We start from the raw sequence: 24,285 nt of genomic DNA, 5'->3' as shown, positions 1-24,285 counted from the left end.
TACTGTTCTAGTAAACCATGCCTAAAACAGTCCACACACTTTATAATTAGGGCAGATTATGATTTTACTATCCAAAGGGCTGATTTAAACAAAAACTCAAGTACAGTAATTACTAGAATATGAACAGCCATCAAGGAAAAAAAGAACACTGCCAAAATCTCCGTGAGAAGTAGCTAATGACAGCCAACATCTGTGCACTCACTCCCGGCCATCCAAATGGAGAAGCTGCTGTATGCACCCCTCAGTCTTTCAGGAAATACAGCCCCCCTACCACCCCCCAACCCCCGATTTCAGAACCTCACTAGCAATTTTTAAAACCTGTTCTTTTTTATTTTTATTTATTTTTTATTTTTTTTAGTAGAGTCAGGATTTTACCATGTTGGCCAGGCTGGTCTCAAACTCCTGACTTCAAGTGATCCACCCACCTCAGCCTCCTAAAGTGCTAGGATTACAGGCGTGAGCACTGTTCCCGGCCTAAAAACCTATTCTTTATCATTGAGAGGTGAGGAGATAGGAGACCTGGCTCCACCTGTGGCCATGACATTAACTTTCAGATAATTTTGAAGAACTCACTTAACCTTTGTGAAAGTTCATACTTTCAAGTGTAAGTAGGAGAGTGGGCCAAGGTCCCCGGGCTGACCAGGTGATGCTGTACAGCACACGGGTACCCGCATGTGCTGCCTCCGCCCACAGGGCCTCAGGCTTTACCCCCAGCATGAAAGGAAGCAACAGTAAAGCCAGAGCAGGGAGCACTGCTATGTGGGAGGAGTGTCTGCACATCAAGAAAATCTACATGACTGGATTAAGAAAATGTGGCACATACACACCATGGAATACTATGCAGCCATAAAAAATGATGAGTTCATGTCCTTTGTAGGGACATGGATGAAACTGGAAACCATCATTCTCAGCAAACGATCGCAAGGACAAAAAACCAAACACCGCATGTTCTCACTCATAGGTGGGAATTGAACAATGAGATCACATGGACACAGGAAGGGGAACATCACACACCAGGGCCTGTCGTGGGGTGGGGGAAGTGGGGAGGGATAGCATTAGGAGATATACCTAATGCTAAATGACGAGTTAATGGGTGCAGCACACCAACATGGCACATGTATACATATGTAACAAACCTGCACGTTGTGCACATGTACCCTAAAACTTAAAGTATAATAATAAAAAAATTTAAAAAAAAAAGAAAATCTACATTACAAACACTAGGACTTAAAAAAACAACGAACAATTAAAGAAGTAGAGCCACATCAAAAAAAGGGTTCTCACCAGGGCTCCGAGTCTGTAACAAGCAGAGAGATCAGAGGGTTAAAGGCCTTTCTGTTTGACTTCAAGGTTTGGAGGGAAAAAAGACAGTGAGGTGGGAGGCTGAATGCCAAGGAGAGAGGACAGCCCTGGAAGCAGCTTTAGCCAGTACTCTATTCTTTTTACTATCAAGTATGGGTACTGTACTTTCCTATGAAACTAAACTACTTGTAAGTAAATACCCAACACCCAGCTAAGCCTATCTCTAATTCACTGAAGCTGAAGCTGGAAAATAATTTATTAAGATGTTACTTGAACTGACAGTAGTGTTGTTTTCCCTCCAAGATACCTGATGAATCACCCATGAATAGGGGGGAGTGGGGGAGGGAGAAGCTGCAAAACCCAGATCTGAGATTCTCTGCTCTATGATCCGAGAGTCTACTTACAACTTACACTTGGGGCTCTTAAGAAAATCCCTCCCCGTCCTTGTCCACATGTATTCTGTACACATGAATCAACACTCCTCTGTTTAAAGACTGGTGGGGAGACGGGGGAAAGGCATGTACACAAGTACTAGCAGGTCCCAGCCTGGTGGAATAATTGCTCAGAAGATAAGGGCAGCAGGGTAAACCTGCCCTTCCGTGGAAGGCCAAAGGAAAAAGAATTTAAAACAACAACACTTTTCGTTTTCATCTGAATACCAGAAATATTTCATTTTGCTCCTAGTTTTAAAAAACTAGCCCAGTTTCCACTATTTGAGCAAGAATATAGCATAGAACTAGAAACTGATAAGCAGGGAGTTCTTTCGACATTTCCAGTAAGAATCAAATACAGTTCCTAAAAACCTCAGTTGCTGGTTTCATGGGCATCCTTCCTGAAGGCTTCTCTGTTTCAGGACTAATGATGAGTTTACTGCCCAGGGGATGTATTACCCATGTGATGGTGAGCCTCCTGGGAGATACTTTCATGGAACAAGAACTTCAGAAGAGTTTTTTTCTGACAATGCGTGCCATACTAAGAAATAAAGAACCAAGCTAAAATACTTAATTGCCAATAAAAATAAAGCCATTAAAATACAATAATTTTCCTTTGAAACTATTAAAAGTGAATAGGTAGTCCTCCTCCATCATCTTGGCTCATGTCAGCCTTCCTATCCTATCCCACAGGCCTAACTCCAATGCCACCTCCTCCACAAAGTCTTCCTTCCCTGTGTCCAGACTGGAAATTAATCTCTCTCTGCTGTGGATTCCCAGAGCATTTAATCTGTACCTCTTTTGTAGCAATAATTATGTTTTACATAAATACCGTAACTTCTTTGAGGACATAATACAATGCTTTGCACATAATAGACCTCAATAAATACTTGTCAAATGACAAATCGAACAAAATATGAGGAAGCACCTGGCCCTGGTAAATACAAAACCCCTTCCATATGCAAAGAATTTCAAAGGAAGTGGGGTGTGTGTGTGTGTGTCCATGTATGTGTACGTAGCTCCCTTCAACTTCCCCCTTCTACCAAAACTTAACTGCTACAGCCAGAAAAAAAAAGCTTAAGCCAGGAAATGCAATTAGAAATGACTAAAAATAGAAACATATAATAGCAGCACTTTATAAAGGAAACTGATTTCAAGTAAGCAAGGCCTGGGTTAAAAAGGAAAGGAGATTGGCTCAAGGCACAATAATTCTACCTGTGTTAATAGCATCATCTACAAAATACCTAAGGGAATTCATTCTACCCAGCATCCTTTTGCTTCCTCTGCCAAGGTGGATGACTAGGCTCTGACTAATAGAACCAACACAACTGGTGAGTATCAAAATGTACAACTGTTTCACCAGACTAAGTTGGTCACTATGTTTTCCTCCTAAATAATTAGCTTTAAAGACAATCTAAAATACTGCAGAGCCCCAGCAACATTTCAGATAACTTGTACCTTATATTTCAGATGACTTCTGGCTTTTGCAAACAGGCTACTGATTCTAAAATGTTAGGGCTCCAGAATAGGACCCAAGAGTAGGCATTTCCTGCTGAGAATGGAATACCCGGAAATCACTGATACTCTGCCAAAATGGCACCACATGCAACGGCCTAGACAAGAACTTGTTGAACAAGGTTTTTTTTACTCTATTTACTAAGAGTAAAAGTTAAGCATGTTCATCAACTTTTAGTACATTGTACACACATTTCAAATATCCAGGGCTATTGTGGGAGGCCCCATGAGATACAATGGGGTTGAGGCTAGGATGATTCAAATAGTCTATGTCACTATGACAACAAAAACCTAACACCAAACACTTTCAGCATAACCAATGTCACATTATTTCATGTAACTATTTGAGAATACTCTCACTTATAACAAATTAGAATAGACATTAGCCTGGATTACAAGAATAATTATGTAACTCCCTATAACAGCCATCTGCTGTTTTTGCCCATCTGGCATCTATCTCCCCACTCTTTCTGATGTCCCTGGGGAACCACCAACCCCATTCATATCTAAGTGGCTCCTATGGGATGGACCCTACATCTCAGCTCCGGAGATGGACACGTAGCCCAGACACAGCCATCTCTGTGGCTACAGTGATTGGTTCAGGCATGTGCACATGACCCAAGCCTAGGAAAGCAAAGTCAAACATGGAACTTGTGAGAAAGAGAAGCTCTTTCCACTGCAAGAAATGAGCTGGGGCCAGGCATGGTGGCTCATGCCTGTAATCCCAGCACTTTGGGAGGCCAAGGCGGGTGGATCACCTGAGCTCAGGAGTTTGAGACCAGCCTGGGCAACATGGCAAAAACCTGTCTCTAAAAAAAAATACAAAAATTAGCCAGGCCTGGTGGCACACATCTGTGGTCCCAACTACTTGGGAGGCTGAAGCAGGAGGATCGCTTAAGCCCAGGAGGCAGAGGTTGCAGTGAGCTGAGATTTTGCCACTGCACTCCAGCCTGGGTGGCAGAGTGAAACTCTGCCTCAAAAAAAAAAAAGTTAGGAGAACAAAAGCTGAATGTGGCCACAGGCCACCAAATGCAAAAGGCCTACCTAAAGTCAAGTTAACACAGAAAAAAGCCCAGTCAAGACACAGAGACCAAGTTCTGATAGTGTTTGATCCGCTGCATCCAGGCATGCCTGAAGCAAAATCTTCTCCAGGACTTTTTAGTTACTTAAGCCAGTAAGTTCCATTTTAATCCCTTGAGCCAATTTAGCTTGGCTTGCAGTCACTTCATCCCAAAGAATCTTGACTAAACATCTTTCAATAAAAACTTGCTTCACCACTAATAAAACAGTCAACTGCTAACTCCACGTACATAGAACAATTATTTTTATGTCAAACTAATAGTGAAGAAATATACTGGAACAGGTGTAGGACCACAGGAAAATCTACTGGGACTTTGACCCAGCCTCAGGTTTATGTTAGATTACTATTATTATTATTTGATCTCCATCATTTAAAAAATTCACTATCTTTCTGTGCAGAATGACAAGGGAAACAGATCTGTAGATTTCTATCATGATACCCAAAGCCTACCCCAAACATAAAAAGAAGAGATGGTATGAGAACGATTTTTAAAGAGAGTTAATGAAAATATCATGACAGCAACTATTAAATGACTGATTTAATGTTAAGCTGTTGAGATATTTGTGTATTGAATGCCTACTCTGTGATAGACTCTTACCAGTTTAAAACAAACCAAGGTAAAACCCATGTTTAAAATTCCAATTGGATTATTTCACTTACACTCCACTCAGTACATTAATAGACTGTGTCTTCACTCCATATCCAGTCTCCTTTAAATTAGCAACAATTCCCAATACATCAATACTGGAACCTTTGGATCCAAAGTTTTTTTCACTGTACATTATCATGTGAGCATTTGAAAAATCCTATTGAGAAAAAAAATTCAAAATTCAAAGGCTAGCCATTTATTATCCAAAGAAGACCAAGTATTAGCCATTAACTTGTCCTTTACTTACACCTAATATAGGTCGTAAAGACTGAAGCTCTCCATTGTAACCTCCCCAGGCTTTCCAGTCCCTGTATTCTCCTTCTTCTAGCAAATACTGATGACCTGTAAATCCAGGCTTCTCATATGCAACCCAACTGCAACATAAAGAACACGAGGAGTAGTCATTTCCAGACATGTTAACATTTTTTTCAAGGTACATATCAATTTCATTGAAAAATACAAATAGTTATAAAGCTAGACATGAACTTCTGCTTTATTATCATTGGAATTCTTTAAAATTTAGGAGAATAACAGAATGGCCCCAAGAAAATAACCTAAGAGACATATATCAGAGTTGTATAAAAAAGGGAAGGGGAGTGTGTGTGTGAGTGGTGTGTATGTGTGTGTGTTTAATCAGGGCTGACTCAAAAGAACCTCAGCAAGCAAAACTGGATAAACTCACTTCAAATAGTAACAAAAATATTATGAATAGTTAGCGATTTACAAGAGCAATTTTAGTGTGCACTTCTATGGGAAATGTGCAAGATCTATAAAATGCAAAAATATAAAAATCAGAAAGCGAACTATCAAACTGTTCAATAGCTTGTAGCATAATTCTAATAAGCAAGGTTGTAGATTTGATCAACTTGAACAGGCCAATGTATCAGCCTTCCTTGACAGAGTTTCACTCTTTTTGGCCAGGCTGGAGTGCAATGGTGCGATCTTGGCTCACCGCAGCCTCTGCCTCCTGAGTTCAAGCGATTCTCCTGCCTCAGCCTCCCAAGTAGCTGGGATCACAGGCATGTGACACCACGCTCAGCTAATTTTGTATTTTTTAGTAGACATGGGGTTTCTCCATGTTGGTCAGGCTGGTCTTGAACTCCTGACCTCAGGTGATCCGCCTGCCTTGGCCTCCCAAAGTGTTGGGATTACAGGTGTGAGCCACCACACCCAGCCTCAAACTGCTGTCTTAAATCCAGTCACTATAGGCTGAGGAGAATGTGGACATAACTGTCAAAATTCACCATACTGTAGAATCAGGAATGTTGTTTTTAGGGGGGAAAGGGCACATTTATTACTTAATATTTAGGAAAAAAAAGAAATCCTAACAAGTCACCCATGTACTTACATGCCTCTTAGAACTTTCATAGACCCCACTGACGTAAACGGCATATGATCGTCTCCAGTCGCCTCTTCTGTTTCACCTCCCTCCATGACAAAACTACACATTTCTGTTTCTAGTTCCACACATTTTCCTTCAAAGAAAGGCTTTTCATAAACAACTACCTACAATAGAAATGAGATATACCAGTAATCTGTAAGAAGTATCCCAACAGCTTAACATTAAATCAGTCATTTAATATCACTAAGTCCTGACACACAAATTAAAATTTTCTGGCTGGGCGCGGTGGCTCACGCCTGTTATCCCAGCACTTTGCGAGGCTGAGGTAGGTGGATCACTTGAGGTCAGGAGTTCGAGACCAGCCTGGCCAACATGGTGAAACCCCATCTCTGCTAAAAATGCAAAAATTAGCTGGGCATAGTGATGCACACCTGTAATCTCAGCTACGCAGGAGGCTGAGGCAGAACCGCTTGAACTCAGGAGGCAGAGGGTTAAGTGAGCCAAGATCACGTCACTGCACTCCAGCCTGGGTGACAGAGTGAAACTCTTGTCTCAATAAAATAAAATAAAATAAAATAAAATAAAATAAAATAAAATGTTCTAATCATATTTTTAAAAATTAACTAGGCCAGGCACAGTGGCTCACACCTGTAATTCCAGCACTTTGGGAGGCCAAGGCAGGAGGATCACTTGAGCTCAGGAGTTTGAGACCAACCTGGGCAATATGGTGAAACCTCATCTCTGCTAAAAAAAAAAAAAAGTTGGGTGTAGTGGTACATGCCTATAGTCCCAGCTATTCAGGAGGCTGAGACAAAAGGATGGCTTGAGCTGGAGAAATCGAGGCTTCAGTGAGCCGTGATGGTGCCACTGTATACCAGCCTGGGTGACAGAGCAAGGCCTGGTCTCCACAACAACAACAAAAAAAACCCTAAATAATGGCATCTGATAAGATAGTAAAAAGAAAAAAAAAAAATCTGGCTTTTTTTTTTCCCTAATGTGGTATAGCCCAAAGCCATGGTTCCAAACAGTTTTAAAATAATTTATATACATATATAAAATAAATATATATACACACATATATATGTATATATAAAACTGATATTTAGAACCACATAGAAGGAACCAGAGGATTCTAAAGTAGTGTTAAAATTGAAAATTGAAAAAAGTTATAGTGTGTGGCATCGATGTGGGAATTGGGAATAGCAGAAAGGGTATTTTGGAGTAGGGAAACTTTGTCTTGAAAAAGTTTTTTCCTGGCTAACTGGCAAGCAGCAAGAAGCCCTGCAATTAGTAAATACAACTGCAAATTGTTAACTCAATATAACAATGACCCTTCTGAGCCATGGCTAAATGTACTCTTAGTGATAACCAGTGCCATTAGCATCATCTTCCACCCTGAAGGATGGCAAGTGTAAGTTGGCAACTTCCTTTGGCTGCATTTATGTGTGACAGAGGTTTAATACGAGAAGTCACATAAGCGATATCTTCATAGAGATGGAGTGGGAATAACATTAAGTACATATATATGTGTATATGTTTAAATAATTACATATACATACATACAAAAATACATATATATTTTTACCTTTGGATCTGTAGGGAATTCAACTTTACGGCCACCCTGAAAAAAAAAATAACATAGTAAGAAAAATAGTTTTTCACTGATACATTACCATTTTATATTAGCCATAGCAGTTTATAGTAAGCCATTGAATTTCAGTGTGACTACGTTCCGGTTTGTTTTAACTTATGTGAGATAGTTCTAAAATTACCAACAATACAGATGAAGACACGAGGAAGGCAGGTTAGAACGGAGCCTCGCACAAGCAGTCTATAAGCTGATCTGTGTTGTAGGAGTGTTTTTTGACCTAGTAAGTGTTTTTAAGTTGGAAAATTTATCATAAAAATCCATACTTCTCTTGAAAAAGCAGTTCCAAGAGCTGACATCTCTGGACCCAGATTCTCCCAGGCCGCTGTCTTCGGCTTCTGCATTTAACGATCCTGCCCTCAGTTCATCCTTCAGCTGGGCACAGGCCCGGGGTTGCCGTCTCTACCATTCCCTTTGGTTTAACTCTCAGCCATTTGTATTTGCTGCCTGGCCCCTGCAGGTATTTGATTTTGCAACCAGGGCTTACGAAACTATTATGTGTTGAAGTTCACATAATAAGATCTGGAGGACTCATGGAATAATTAGATAAACTGTTAAATAAAATTTAAAACATCCCAAAGGATGAGTCTATGAGGGGTTGTTATAAAATAAAAAGCTTTTTAAAAACAAAAAAACTCACTAAAATCAGAGAAATGGTATTACATTAAAAAGATATTGCACAAAAATATTAAATAGGTCAAGAGTTTAAATCAGCAATGGGAAAGTTGGATTTTTAAAAAATTAATATATCTTTAATAGCTTTTTAAAAAAAAGTACCGCCAAGAATGCTCAAAGGCACCAAATGAACTATAATTATAAAAGAATGTGTTGGTTTCCTTAACTTTTATGAAAAAACAAGCAAAAAAAAGGAAAAAGGAATGTGGCTGATATTATCAGCAAACCAGAGATTATACAACTAAGCACATGACCTTTTCAAAAGTAATCCTGTTCGAACACCATAGACTTTGGAGACTTTTCATCATCATTACAAACTGCTCCTAAAACCTGGATGAATTCTTTCATACATTCACAAAACTAACAAAACTTTGTTCTTTGAAAGTGAGTTTAATTTTAGAAACAAAAGCCCAAATCATTTGCATTAAGACCAGCAAACATATAGATAATTAAACCAAATACTTTGGAAGGACGGGTAAAATTAACATTAAAAAAATTGTCTTCCTAACTTTCTAATTTGTCTCAAACTGTCTCAGAAGACAACTGCGAAGTGCAGCTTCAAAAACATGTTTGTAATGGGAGCCTCATCTCACTGTGGGTATTTAGGGAACAACTTCCATGCTGCAGCACACACTGCGCTCAACACTGGGGACAAGACAGATGCCGCCTGCTTCCTCCCAAAGCTGACAGTCTAGCGGAAGAAACAAAGAACAAAGCAAGACACTGGGACAAGGGAGAGGAAGCACAAAGCTTCCACAGCAGATACTCGGGAGGACAACACTCATTTGGTCCAGCCCCAGCGACCCCCAAGCCACCACCCACTCGTGTCACGGCAGCCGAGCCGGTCCTCAGCGTGCCCTGCTCTCTCCCAGGCTGCACCCTAGCTCACACAGTGCATTCACCGACAGCTCCATTTAAAAAATCATCCTGCTAATTTTTTAAGACTGAATTTAATTTAGCATGAAGCTTTCCTAATTATCCCTTTTCTGTCACATCACCCACAACTTGGAATTGTATGTATCTTTGTCCTGTTTTTCCACCAATGTTTAATTCTTCACTTTCCTCACTTGTTAAACCTACACTGCGCTGAAGCTTTGCGCACCCATCTGCAGCTCTGCAGGGCTGAGAATGCCTTAAAGACAAAGGACATAGTCTTACCTGCCTTTTTTTTTTTTTTTAAATCTATAGCATCTAGCAAGTTATTATTTCCATGATTTCTATTGAGCAATAGGTCCAATCTGCTACAAATTTGTTTCTTAAAAGTCAGCTTTATTGCTTCAAAGTCACACCCTGTGAATTACCATGTCAAGCTGACAAAGAATCACCACAAGAACATTTGGATTTCATTTTTACCATTTTCAGAGGCCGTATGGATCCAATGTACGCTGCTTCTGTATCCCAGAAGGACAAGTCAGGGTATTCACCAGGTTCCAGGATGAAAGGAACACCCTGAAATCCAGGTTCTTCATAAATCAGCCACCTAAATAGCCACCATGGAAGGAAAGAAAGGGAGCCGACTCATCATTTGTTTCAGTTTTTCCTTCTGTCTGGTACCCAGGATGAGAGGAAAAGAACAGGAGAGGATACGGACCTACACAATGAATGGTTGGACTCAGGTGTTAGAATCACACTAGACTCAAGGAAAAATAAAGCCATTATATGCCCCTATTCTTGATCTTTTACTTTTCTCCTTGGCTGGCTTTGTCCCCTTATTTTAATTTATATTATTAATTGCTCCAAAGTTCCATCTAATCATTTGTCATGGTGCCAAACATTAGTAACAGCTAACATCTCCCTAGAGCTTACAAGGAATGCCACTCAGAATTTCATCTAATCCTCACAACAATGCTATGAGGAAGAGAAGCTATTGTCCCCATTTTATAGATAAAGTTAAGTAAGTTGCCCAAGGCCACACAGCTATAAGTATGAAAGGCTGGAATGATTCAAGCCGATTCCAGAACCAGGTTCCTAATCAATTTTTTTTTTTTTGACGGAGTCTTGTTCTGTCACCCAGGCTGGAGTACAGTGGCTTGCTCTCAGCTCACTGCAACCTCTGCCTCCTGGTTCAAGCGATTCTACTGCCTCAGTCTTCCAAGTAGCTGGGAGTACAGGCACACACCACCACATCCGACTAAGTTTTGCATTTTTTTTTTAGTAGAGGGGGTCTCACCATATTGGCCAGGCTGGTCTCAAACTCCTGGCCTCAGGTGATCTGCCCGCCTCGGCCTCCCAAAGGTGCTGGGATTACAGGTGTGAGCCACCATGCCCAGCCCTAATCATTTTTGTGATGGCAATTTTTCTCATTGCAGGAAGTGCATTGAACACAGTTTACTCTTTTCACAGTTACTCAGGATCATCACTGTGAGCATTATTTAATGCACAGTGGTGTCCTCAGGGGCTCTGAAGTTCTGTGGGGCTGCTTGTTCCCAGGCCGCAAAGCTTTTTGAGTTCTTGGTTCTGATTGTTATGGCTTTTCAATACCACACCCTTCTATCAGCTTGTCAGCTGTCACTTCTGCTTCAGTTGGGGAACCAGCAGCCCCACCCTCCTCTAATGTGCCAGAAATCAGGAAACCAGAAAACCATGCCTACTAGCCCTGTCTCTAAAGTTTACAAGGTCTTCTTGTAAACATCTTCGTTCCTGGGAAGGGTTCTGAGAAGGTGAGGATGCTGAAGAAGTGACTTTTCTATAAAAGAGGGGTTAATGTACCTGCTTCATAAACAAACATAGACTTCTTAGTGATCACTTACACTCACCAATTCGGTTAGTTTCGCTAAAATGTCCTAGCCGTGGTACTGCACCATGTTGTGTTCCCCAGAACACCATGCCAAGAAGAGAGTGGCTGTAAATGAAATCTTTTACCAACAAAATGGGTCTGACACCTCCCTCTTTGCTTTTTTCTTCTTCCCAATTTTGGCCCAAGGCACATTTTTGGCGGTGGTTTTTGTGAAGATTCCGCTGGATAAACTGGTAACTTCTCTAGACTCTCTAATTATACAGAGATTTACAACCAGGCTCCTACTGATGATTTGACAACACATACGTGAAAGAATGTTGGGAGGCCAGGTGTGGGATATGGGTAGGAGGTCAGAACTACAGTGTTAGAAGTCAGGATGATGGTTCCTGGGGAAGAGGGCGTGAGGATGACTATGAGGACGCATGAAAGAAACGGGTTTCTGCGATGCTGGGAATGTTCTTTTTCTTGATCTGAATGGTGACTGCGCTTGTGTATTCACTTTGTGAAAATTCACTCAGCTTATATATTTAGGGTTTATGTACCTTTTTGTACAAATGTTATGCTTCAAAAAAAGTTACCTTAAGGAAAAAAAGAGGCTTATCTTTTAAATACTACTGTAATGCTTCTAAACCACAAGAAAACAGACGCTAAGAATAGGGTACTTTACACTTCCTTATGTTTAAAGCATGACAGCCAAGGATACGTTACATGTATATTGGAGCTCAAAGCTATCACAGGCACAGTACCCATGGATTTTGTTCTCTAACAAAATAATGGCAGTTCTGTAACACATTATGGTGTTAGGCTAACCAAGCAGGTCCCAAGTCTGACTTCTTTACAAGTGAACAGGTTTAATTTTTCAAAAACTGAAGGTATGGCTCACGAGCAAGCGATCTGAGATTTTGAAATGGTTCTTACCGAAATACCCTTTTCATTAAGTCTTTCCTTCTATAGCTTGAGTTCAGAGGGGATTTATTCGTCTAATACTAAACATTTCACTTCTGTTGAAGCATGTGGTTTAGTTGCATAACATTCATGAAAGGAAAGTCATTCTGGGTAGAGGGGAATTTGTGAAAAAACCGAAAACATGAATGAATGCATTTGAAAAGACTGCTGTTCTGAAAGTTCTTCCTTAGTAAATGAGTGCTGAAGGCCTGCTGGGTAATTCAGACAGACATTTATTAATGTTGGGTGGACTTTGAATTTGAAAACTCATATGCAGAGTATGATTCACTTTTTCTAAATTCTGTTCCAATAAGATACATTATTTATGAGGCCATCAGGAGAGGGGGAAACTATCTCCAGGCAGGGTTATTTCAGTTTCTAAAGGTAATCTTTTATTTTCCCATGTACTTAGGTCATGAGCTTTTGCCAATATAGATTAAAAAGTACAACTTTATAGTCGTACTTAACAAACAGTATGATTATAAATCCCAAGCTTATTTTTTAAACAAACAAATGTATACCTACAAATGAATATTGTTAAAGTAATAACAATGGCCATATGTTTATTTAAAATATTTGTCCAATTACTCTTTTAGAAATACCCTTTGAGTCACACAAGAAAAATCAGTCTTATCTTGTTCACTTGTTCTTAAACAAAAACAGCACTTCCAGATGGATCTTAAGTTGTGTTCCCTAGACATGGCTGTACATGAATATTGGCCATTCACAGAAACCAACTGGATACTTGAAAAATTAAATATGAATGTACTGACTTTGAGGTTATTCACAAGAGAGGGGGCTATGAATGTCAAAGGGGAAAATGAACCTTTACAATGGAAAGATGGAGGAGGCACCACTTTAACCAAGCAATCAAACTTGGTATTGCTAAAGGGCAAGCTAGTTAGCACATGCCACCTGCTGTGATACAACATAAATATATGGCACTACCTATATGAAGTATGCATGCCAAAACTGTTTGGCCTGAACCTAACCATACCTCGAGACCTAAGCCCTAGTAGATAGGAAATTTGGACAACAGAAGAACACACTAAATAGTAGCATGAGGGAATACTCAGACAAATCTAGAATGTGGCACACTCTCTAAGACAGCTGGCCTAAATCTTTTTAAAAGTTAGTGGCTTGGGAAACAAAGATGGGATATTTTAGAGATTTTTAAAAAGAGACTTAAAAGAGACAGAACAATCAAACGCATTTATATGAACCTTGATTGGATCCTGATTTGAAAATGCAAATCTATAAGAGACATTCCTGAAGCAATTGGGAAAATTTGGTGATGGGCTATTGAACAGATATTATCATGGACACTTTGTGAATTTTCTCAAGTGTAATAATGATAGTTATGCAGGGGAATACCATTAGAAAGAGAGTCAGGCTGAATCCTATGTGGAATGAAGGGTCATGATATCTCCAATGTACATTGAAGTGCTCGGAAAAATAACACAAATATGGTAAAATGATAACAATTATTGGGTCAAAGTGAATGGTACATTGGTGTTCACTGAACTATTCTTCCTACTTTTCTGTATGTTTGAAAACTTTTATAATAAAAAATTGGGCTCTGATATGGTATATTCCACAATGAAATATACAGTGACTATTACACAGCAATGAAAAAAATACATAGAGATGTACCCATCAATATGAGTAATCTTAGGAGTGTGGTTACATGTGTAACCACGGTGGGCAGCAATGTTGGTAATGGTCTAGGTTGTAAGTTGGATGGTGGGTCCACGGGGGATTGTTTTATTATTGGGCTTCATAGTTCACCTATATACATATATTATTCTGTATATGTCAAATATTACACAGTAAAAATGATCAAATAATGTTTGTCAATTAAAAAAGAAGTCCCTTGACTTTAGAACACCTGTTTCTAGTACACATTCTGCTAACAGCTAACCCTAGTCTGGAGAAAGTGACCAAAGCTTGTCTTCCTCAGTCAAATGATGGTGTTGGGCCAGATCATCTTCATACTCCCTTTGAAGTTCTAAACTTCTTTGCTTTTGTTCGTCATAAATATACCACCCCCCACTTCCACCCCTACACACACCCCGCCCCCAAAAAACCCAATATGCTTTCACCTCTGGGAGGATGGGTGCTAGGATTAGCCAGCTGCTTAAAAGAAAGATTTAAAAACAAATTACTCTCAACAGAATCTGAAAGGCAAGTTTAGTTAGAAATTACTCATTTCCTCAAACAAGAATTTGACAAGACAAGCAACACCCTTATTTTGTGTATGAGTAGAAGAGCTTAATCTAGAGTGAATGGGCCCTGGAATAAATTACCTAATGGATTCTGAAGGAGTTCCCTCTACAGCAAAGACTTCTTATCCCAGTTCAGGGGAACCAGTGCATCAACAGAAGCAAAATGAGCTTCAGTACTTACTATCAGTGACATCTTCTCAACCCCTTGAGACTTTCCTTTGAGATCTATAAAAGCACTAATGACCTGGTGTCTAAGCTCACCAACCAAGTTCAACGAGCCCAAACTTTGAATTAACATCTGAGGCAGTGTTCAATGGAAATGAACAGCCAGAAAAAAAGATGCCCACCATAACACAAACCTATCATAAATTGTAAGCTGTGACAGGCTGGTAACTACCACCCAGGAGGCAAAGCTAAACTTACTGCAAAGGTAAGAAATATCATTTAAGGTAGATTAATGTGCTTCAACATAGCCAAGCCTGAGTCATGGCACCTTCCAGACACTGAGATTAAAATATGATAGCAGATGCCTTTTTCATTCTTTTCTAAGGAAAGTGATGTTTCTCAACCTGACACCAATTCTTTAAAAAAAACTGTATAGACTTCTTTCATGTAAAAAAATTAAAGGCAGCAAGAGATGAAGGCATTTTCTTTTGCTTAGATTCCCACTTTTCTTCCCAATCTCTAAATACAAAAGTGCCTTCTCTTCCCTTAACTACACCCACTCCCTTTTGGGACTGTGTCCTGTGCCTGGTTTAAATACATTCTCTATGCCAGTGACTCCTAAATTTATGCCTCCAGCCTCTCCTCTGAACTCCAGCCTCACATAGTCACCTTCTTGCCCACTTACCTGAATTTGCAGTTGGCATCTCAGCCTTAACCTGTCCAAAACTGAGCTCCTGAATCTCACTCTCTCTCCTATCCTGCTCCTCCAAGTCTTTTTCGTCTCAATAAATGTTGGGGTTCCAAACCCTGGGCATGTCTTGGCCCCTCATACCCCACACACAATCTGTCAGAAATGCTGTTAGTTCTACCTTCAAAATGCATCCAAGATCTGACCATTTCCCACCACCACCATCGCACGTCTAAGCCACCATCCCTTCTTGGCTGTATGATTGCAAGTGCATCCTACGTGGTTTCTTGGCTTCCCACCTTTGCCTCTTTACAGACTATTTTCTACACGAACAGTCAGGCTGATCCTTCTATTAATAACACAAGTTAGATAAAAATTCGCCAATGATTTTCCATGCCATGTAGAGTAAATCTAAATCCTCCTCCCCGAGGCCTGAAAGGCCAGATGTGACCTGAGCCCTGTCCTATCCCTATCCTCCTACTTCACTCAGCTTCAGCCGCCTTGGCCTCTTAGCTATTGCCCAAGCATGCCCAGAAGGGCTTTTGCAAATGGTGTGCTTCCTCTCTGGGACAGGCTCCCTGCCCCTCTTCCCTCAGCTAGCTCCAGGGCAGACTCCCTCACTTCCTGCCGGTCCCTCCTTAAAATGTCACCAGAGTCCTTTACTAGCTATCCTATCTAAAATAGCAACATGCCTGCCCCTCTGTAATTTATGTTTCTTGTAGCCTTTGCCATCTGACACATTATATATGTATTTGTGTTGTTTATTCCTGCTAGACTGACAGCTCCAGGAGAATGGGGACATCATTTTATGTCTTCACTGCTGTATTCCCGGTGACTAGAAAAGCACCTGGCACATGGTAGATGCTTAACAGATTTACTGAATATATTTAATACATCTCATAGACACTCTTTTGGGTTTATATTTGTTAAAGACCCAATTTCTTGTCATATTTAGACAGGGTATGCAGAGGAAATAAAAGCCTTTCCTAATTTCTACTTCTAAACTAACCACCTTTAAAAATTTCAGAGCCTTTCAAGGACTACGGGGTACCAAATGATATAACTCAAAATGTACACAAAAAACAGTACATTTATTTAAAGAAGATATACAAATGGCCAAGAGGTATATGAAAAAATGTTCAACATCACTCAAGATCAGGGAAATGCAAATCAAAACCACAATGAGATACCACCTCACTCCAGTTAGAAAGGCTATTATCAAAAAGACACAATATAACAAGTATTGGTGAGGATGTGGAGCAAAGGGAACTCTTCCACACTATTGGTGGGAATATAAATTAGCACAGCCATTATGGAAAACAGTATAGAGGCTCCTCAAAAAATTAAAAATAGAACTACTGTGTGATCTTGCAATCTCACTACTGAGTATATATCCAAAGGAAATGAAATCAAGTATGTCAAAGGATACCCGCACTTGCATGTTTCTTGCAGTGCTATTTGTAATAGCCAAGATTCAGAATCAGCCTGAGTGTCCATCAACAGATGAATGAATAAAGAAAATGTGGTAAAAATATATAATAGAATAAGTTCTGGTGTTCTATTGCACAGTAGGGTAACTATGATTAACAATAATATATTTTATATTTCAAAATAGCTAGAAGAGAGGATTCTGAATGATCTTACCACAAAGAAATAATACGTGTTTGAGGTGATGGATTTGCTAATTTCCCTGATTTGATCATTATACAATGTATACAGGTATCAAAACCTCACATTGTACCCCACAAATATGTGCAATTATTATGTGTCAATTAAAAATAATTTAAAAAGCAGTAAAATGTATACTATCCTTGGAAAATAACTTTATACATCAAGAGGAGATATTTAAATTAATATTGTTCTCTACACCCCAAATTCTGCCCTAATAACTACACCTTTGTATATTGACGAACCATCACTATAGTCTTCCCTTGTTATTTTCTCACTCTTCTGGGAGAGGAAGGTTGTTTTCTGAGACGGGCTGCCATAGGGAAAGAATACCATCGGGCTTCTGGGGTGCTGGTAATGTTCCAGTTCTTGGCTCAAGTGGTGTCTACTTGGGTGCTCACTTTATTTGTTTAAGTGTACATTTACCTTCTGTGAACTTTTTTCTAGGCGTCTTATATTTCAAAATGTTAAAAGTAAATAAATAAATGAACAAACTGTCGTAAAGGAGGTATCTAACTCATACTTTCCTTTCCCTACAAAGCTCTGGATAAATCCTTGTCCATCCTCTACCTGAGTACTCCCTGCGATGAGAAACTCTTTACCTAACAAGGCAGCCCACTTCCATTTTAACTGTATTAACCATCAGAAAGTTCTTCCCTGGGTCAAGTCAAAATCCATCTCTCTAATTTCTGCTGGTTTTTCCTGGGACCTCCTATGGAATACAGAAAGCAAGTGTAATATCTCTTCTATATGACCACCTTCCAACTATTCAACGATAGCTGCTACCGGTTCTCAAAAGCCACACTTCCTGTTAAGTTGCCTAGAAGTTTTTAGTTTCTCATTTCTGAGGATCAAAAATCAGATTCTACGATCTGTAACTTATCCTATTCCTACCTTTTACACAAGCAAATCATTTTTCTAAGATATGAACAATGGCAAACCAAGGCTTTTAGTAATAAATAGAATGCAAAAAGCATGATTAAGGAGTGCCTTATTGTTCACTGCAGACATACTCCATACCACTTTAGGGACAGACTGTAAACTTTTTTGACTGTATAAACCATTAGTAAAAACATTTGAGCATTCTCTGAACATATGAATATTTATAAATTATATACATTACCACTGAACTAATACATTATGCATATTAGAAAACATATACAAAAATAAAATCTTAAGAGGTGGAGACTTTAATCAAATAGAAAGAAGCTTTAGTGTTTTTTCCTGCATCTCAGTGAATGTCTTTCACATGCCTTGGGGCTTTGTGCTTCACTTTGGAGACCACATTCTTTAGTATTGCAGTCTGTACTTTCTATCCTCATTTCTCCCCTATCTGAGGTATTCCCATTTCCTTCAAAATATTCTTGCTGTTTCCTGTGATTTGTGAAACCAACCTCCTAGGGGCTTTGAACCAGCATTGTGTGAAAATATTCAAGGAAGTACCATGTGTGTTGGCTTCCATCCCCCCCAGAAATATCAGGGGCATGCGCTTTGAATTACCTCCTCTGAATCACCATGAAAATATAATCTGCTACTCACCTTTGAATAAATCAGATTTCTCTGTGACAAGGAAAGCCTTACATTAAAAATTCAATCCCCCCCATTTCCTATAATAAATCGATATTGTTTTTAAGACAGATGAATCATAACATAGGTGCAAAAGAATCAGAATTTTACGTGCCTTATAAAAATATACCTTACAGTTAATAATTACTTAACAGGATGACAAATTAGAGTCAGAGTATCTTAAGTCCTCTTTTTCTAGTACTACACTCACAAAAAAACTTCATCAAAATTGTGTTTGAAAAAAAAATACTTACGTGCCCCAATGTACTTTCATGGAACAAGTCTTCTGCATTACACCAAATCCCTGCATTTCTTCAGTATCATCAAAGTAGGAACTTAGGATTCCTAACCCTTCTGGTTCAGTAAATAAGTCAATGTGACTAACTCTGTAATCCTGAAAAAATATAGATGCATAGATAGTAAGAACTGCACCATGTATTTCACTCTCTAGTAAGCTCATTCTTCTTCTTCTTACAACTAATCAAAATGAGCTTTAAATTTACAAACACATTTCACAGAGCACCTGCCATTTTAGCCCTTTCCTGTTTTCATCCATGAATTAATAATACACCTATTTCGGGGCAGACACACTTGCTTTAGTTATATAACTCAGTGTTGCATTCAAGCAAAGATTATCAGAAATGTATTTTATTTGAGTTTTGGAATATATTTCTTTTTCTCATCCTCACTTGGCCCTCCTTGGTCTGGGGTTTTGGTTCTTTTGCTCTGATATAATTATCCAAGCACAGAGACTCTAGTCTGTAGAATGGCTGCTCTTGGAGTCTTCCTCAGCCACTGTTTTGTGTCCATAAGCCCTCTGTTGCTTTGTGGTAACTCTCCTTGACTGAGTAAACTTCTATGATATTGGTTTGATCTAAGTCGTAAAAGCAAAAGCACACATTCATAGTGATTTACAAATCTCTGTACTTTGGTCACTGTTCCATGCCCCGCATATCTGTGGTCCAAACAGTCTTCAAAAGGCCTCTTCTGGTCGAGTGCCTAAGCGTTAATGGAATATTTATTGAAACTCATCTATGCAGCTGAGTTGGGTGAACTGAGTGACAGAAGAAATATTAACACTTGAATAAGCTCAGATGAGGCTTTTCAAATATTATCAAAAGGAACAACTCTAATGAGCTAGAAAGGTAACCTTGAAAATACATGCTGTGACTTATGTTTTATGTTTCAAGAAACCATGCACACGATCTGTGAAGAAAATATAATCCATGACATATCGGGAGCCATGACATATCATAGCCCTTTAACATGACACCATTCAGAAAAATGTACCCCAAGGAAACAAATTAGAAAATTATAAATTACTGGCCGGGCACAGTGGCTCACGCCTGTAATCCCAGCCCTTTGGGAGGCCTAGGCGGGCAGATCACCTGAGGTCAGGAGTTCGAGAGCAGCCTGGCCAATATGGCAAAACCCCGTCTCTACTAAAAACACAAAAATTAGCCAGGTGTTGTGGCATGTGCCTGTAATCCCAGCTACTCTGGAGGCTGAGGCAGGAGGATCACTTGAACCCCTGGGAGGCAGAAGTTGCAGTGAGCTGAAATTGCACCACTGCACTCCAGCCTGGGCGACAGAGCAAGACTGTCTCAAAAAAAAAAAAAAGAAAATTATAAATTATTAAATGCACAAAAACATTCTCGTGGCATTACTTATAATAGTAAAAAACTAGAAACAACCTTAAGATTCACTGAAAGAAGAAATAATAAATAAATAATGGTACCTCATTTATGTACTAAACAATAAATAATGTATCATTTCAATGGAATATGGTATTCAGCTAAACCCTAAACATGTGGTAACATGAAAAGCATTTGCTACAGTAAGTCTGCTATTATCAGACAAAACAAGAGATCTCGTTTCCCTTCCCCATCTTCCTGAATGCACCCAAATCCTCACCCCACCAGATTCTGATACCTTCCCCAGTTGCCAATCACAAAGATGTTACCAAGGGGAGTGTGATTTTCAGGAAAGTGGTATAAAGAGAAAAAAAGGATTGAGAACCACAGTGTTAGGTGACAAGGGTGGAACAGCATTGTACCTGTATTATGATTATTACTGCAGAAAAAGCAGACTAGAATATGGCCAGCAAAGGGTAGAAAATTCAAAAAATAAAAGGGGAGAGGACACTTCATGATGGTGGGAATCAGATGATCTTTTTAAACATTGCTTTATTGCCAATATTATTTGAGCAGTAAATAAAAACTCTAGGCAAAATATTCCACTAATGAGGACATTTTGAAATAGGGTTTCTCAAGTCTTACTTAGTCTTCTCGTATTATATACTTAAAACAAATAAAAGATAAATCATTTAGCATACCAATTACCACCTAAGTTACTCAGAAATGTTGACTCAGGAAGTAAGCGATGCTTTCCTCTGCCAAAACTGTTACTCATCCTTACTCATTCTCATGTAAGAATGTTCCTTTTCCCTGTATTGCATCTTGACACTCGTCTCCATTAAAACTTGGGATTTTAATTTTCTACTTAGAAGACATCATTAATTGCATTTTTAAGGTAAAGAATCATCAAATCCCAAGAGCCACAAAGAAAGACTCTGACAACACTTTCCTCATCAAATAACAAGAAACCAAGAAATTTTACCTCACCCATAAAGTGGCCTCAAATAGAGTAAATAATATTTTGTTAAACCCACATGAAATCCCAGAGTTAATCAACCAAATTATTTTTGGATTATTTATTTTTCCAAAATAGAATTCCTATAAACCACTCAAAGTAATCAGAACTCACACAGCAAACAAAAACACTAAATAAATGAAAAACCTGTTCATAGATGCAGAACTCATTTAAACCAAGTTACCAGGTAAAATATATTTGGAAGATGGGAATAGAAGGACAGGCATAAAAGATTTACCTAAAGGGTTTATTGTGAAAAATTATCTAACCAATTATGTTTCTTTTTAAATTATTTAAAGTGTACAAATACTTAAAATACAGAAAATATATCCATAAGGCACCAAATACGTTTCCCAATCACATATTTCATAAAATGAACATTTCCTTTAAAGTAAGAATCCATAAATATTAGCTGAATAAATAAAATCCATATTTACCACAACCTACCTGGACTACATGTCTGATGGAACCAATCACCACTGGCTTATCAGACTCTGCTTCTTCGTGCCTTTCCAAAATGTCTTCTATACCCCAGAGACCAGAGAGTTCCAATTCTCCTTCTTCTAAGGGGATGGAGTGCCCTTCAAAATTTGGTTGCTCATACAAAATCCAACTAACAATAAAACACAGCAAAACCATTAGTCAGTCTTCGTGAGAGAGGTTTGGATTACTCAAATACCCTGGCTAATTGCCATTTTATATATATATAGAATATTAGCAGCCAATTATCTAGCAATTAAAATAGCTTAAACTCTCCCTAACACTAATATTTTACTGGGTATAATTAAGCCTCTGATAACTCATGAGCTATATCAGGATCTTAGAGAACTTTGGAGTTACCTATATGAATGCTATAGAGCTACTAATGTTCTAAGTAATTGCCAAGTGGTAGAGACTTATGATAATATGTCAGATAAATGGATGTTTACTGTACTAGGTGTTTTTTTTTGTCTCTTTTTTTTTTTTTTTTTGGATACAGAGTCTTGCTCTGTTGCCCAGGCTAGAGTGCAGTGGTACGATCTCGGCTCACTGCAACCTCCGCCTCCCTGGTTCAAGCAATTCTCCTGCCTCAGCTGCCCTAGTAGCTGGGATTACAGGAATGTGCCACCAAGCCCGGCTAATTTTTGTATTTTTAGTAGAGACTGAGTTTCCCCATGTTGGCCTGCTGATCTCGAACTCCTGGCCTCAAGTGATCTGCCCACCTCGGCCTCCCAACGTGCTGGAATTACAGGCATGAGCCACCATGTCTGGCCTTTTGTCTCCTTATATGTGTAGAAAACATTTCTCTTAGAGAGACTTTAACTTACATATTACAGTCATATCAATGAATATGTTGGCACAAAAGACTATAGATATGGTAATGGAAAGCATTTTAACAATATTCTTCCCAACAACAGCCAAACACTAAAGAAAAACCTCATGTCAATATATGGCAGTGTAAATGCTTATGCTTTCAAGAAAAAGAAGCCGACAAAAGTTGCAAAAGAAAGGAAAAAGTACTGTTCCATAAAAACAAAATTTGTGTAAAAAATTGCCACTATTATATATTGTATATTAGTGGCCAATTGTCTAGCAATTAAAATAGCATTTGTCTTCAAATTTAAGAATAAAAGCAAATCTTGTTTTTCTCATGACTATGTTGGATATATAAGAAAAAATATTAAAACACCTAAAAATCTAATAGGAAAGCTGCTGCATATTTAATCAAATGGAGACCAAAAGAAAAGCTTATGAATTTGTAAATCCATAAACATTCAGAGGTCTACCCTCTTTACTTCAAACAAGTTTACAAGTAGGCACCAAAAGATAACTATTATGCCAGATCAGCGATTTCTTTTTTTAAGCTGCCTTTCTCTACCCAACTTCCTGTGTATCTCCAAGAGGCAATGAAGCTGATAAAATGATTTCAGAAACTGTCAAAATATTTATTTTTTTTCACCAGTTTCTTTACTTAGCCAAAACAATCTTTTGTGGAAATATTGGAAAGTAAATTAAATTTTAAGTTAGTGCTGCATTGAACTGTCATTAAAAAGTTAGAAAAATGCCTTTCTTTATAGATTATTTTTGTTTTACCTTATAGATTTTTTTTCCTTATTGTTTCTTTACTTTGCCTTTTCCTACGTGTTCTCAAGTTTCCTTATAGGTTTTTGAAAAGTCGTATCTGGCCTATCAACATGACTAGTGCAATTCTTATCAACCTCATTTAAAGGTCATCAACCAAGAGTATGTTATGGGCCCTGATATATGACTAGTCCAAAGCAATATTATGGGGAAGCATGGGAAAAAGAAGCTTGTTCTACTGTACTGTTCTGATTTTTCTCCCATAAACATATATCACTGCTATAATCAGAAACATGATTTAAAATGACATTGTTAAGATATGAATCCCTTATCTTACCACGAGTAGTATTTCCTGTGCTTTTCATTGCTAAAGCCATAATTTTAAACTAGTAGTGAGGACTAAAAAGGTAATTAAGTATGTAAAACTCAAACACTTGACATCAGGAACTTAAAGTGCCATTCTTACCATCCTCTAACAACTTTTATGAGTATCACTGGAGAGAGGCTCCAAGAACTGCAATCCTGAATGTCACTGAAAACTTCAATGCACTTCTCAGAGACGTCGGGTTCACTATATATCACTACCTGCAAGAAAACGAAAGTGGTAGCACACTTTGTTGTACTCTGTCAGACCAAAATAGAATCAAGACTAGAAACGGAAAATAATCTTACCTTTCCAGGTCGGGGATTGAGTTTATTTTGGACACTTCCTCTAAGTGTCTGCAATCAGATGAACAAAAACACAACAAATAATTACAACTTCACATAACGATCCTCTTTTTCCACCCACGATCCTCTAGGTAGATCACACTTTTCCCACATTGTATCCATTTTGAAACCTCCACTCTAATGGATGCTAAAGTTGTATTAGAACTCTGAGTTTATGCTTTTAAATTGAGGTTTTTTCACCTCTAACTGAATTTGCCATTTCAATT

At 38.7% G+C, this 24,285-nt stretch overlaps 1 protein-coding gene across 2 annotated transcripts in view; it reads right to left on the bottom strand.

Annotated features, from left to right (window-relative positions):
• CRYBG1 (crystallin beta-gamma domain containing 1) overlaps nucleotides 1–24,285 on the bottom strand; it is a 211,108-nt gene that overhangs the window by 20,482 nt on the left and 166,341 nt on the right. For both annotated transcript variants that reach the window (XR_010158132.1, XM_518660.8), the window contains exons 5-13: nucleotides 24,023–24,070; nucleotides 23,817–23,935; nucleotides 21,737–21,902; nucleotides 18,892–19,031; nucleotides 9,997–10,123; nucleotides 7,906–7,941; nucleotides 6,327–6,484; nucleotides 5,226–5,352; nucleotides 4,990–5,135 (exon numbers count right to left, since the gene is read on the bottom strand). Coding sequence is in view for 1 of the 2 variants with exons in the window: in XM_518660.8 (XP_518660.7) it covers nucleotides 4,990–5,135; nucleotides 5,226–5,352; nucleotides 6,327–6,484; nucleotides 7,906–7,941; nucleotides 9,997–10,123; nucleotides 18,892–19,031; nucleotides 21,737–21,902; nucleotides 23,817–23,935; nucleotides 24,023–24,070 (1,067 nt within the window). In the remaining variant the exon portion in view is untranslated. The remainder of the gene's footprint in view (nucleotides 1–4,989; nucleotides 5,136–5,225; nucleotides 5,353–6,326; nucleotides 6,485–7,905; nucleotides 7,942–9,996; nucleotides 10,124–18,891; nucleotides 19,032–21,736; nucleotides 21,903–23,816; nucleotides 23,936–24,022; nucleotides 24,071–24,285) is intronic.

The sequence above is a fragment of the Pan troglodytes genome, chromosome 5 (assembly GCF_028858775.2).
Source record: "Pan troglodytes isolate AG18354 chromosome 5, NHGRI_mPanTro3-v2.0_pri, whole genome shotgun sequence".
NCBI lineage: Eukaryota > Metazoa > Chordata > Mammalia > Primates > Hominidae > Pan > Pan troglodytes.
The sequence above is the reverse complement of the archived record's forward strand: the minus strand, read 5'-3'. Positions and strand labels throughout refer to the sequence as shown.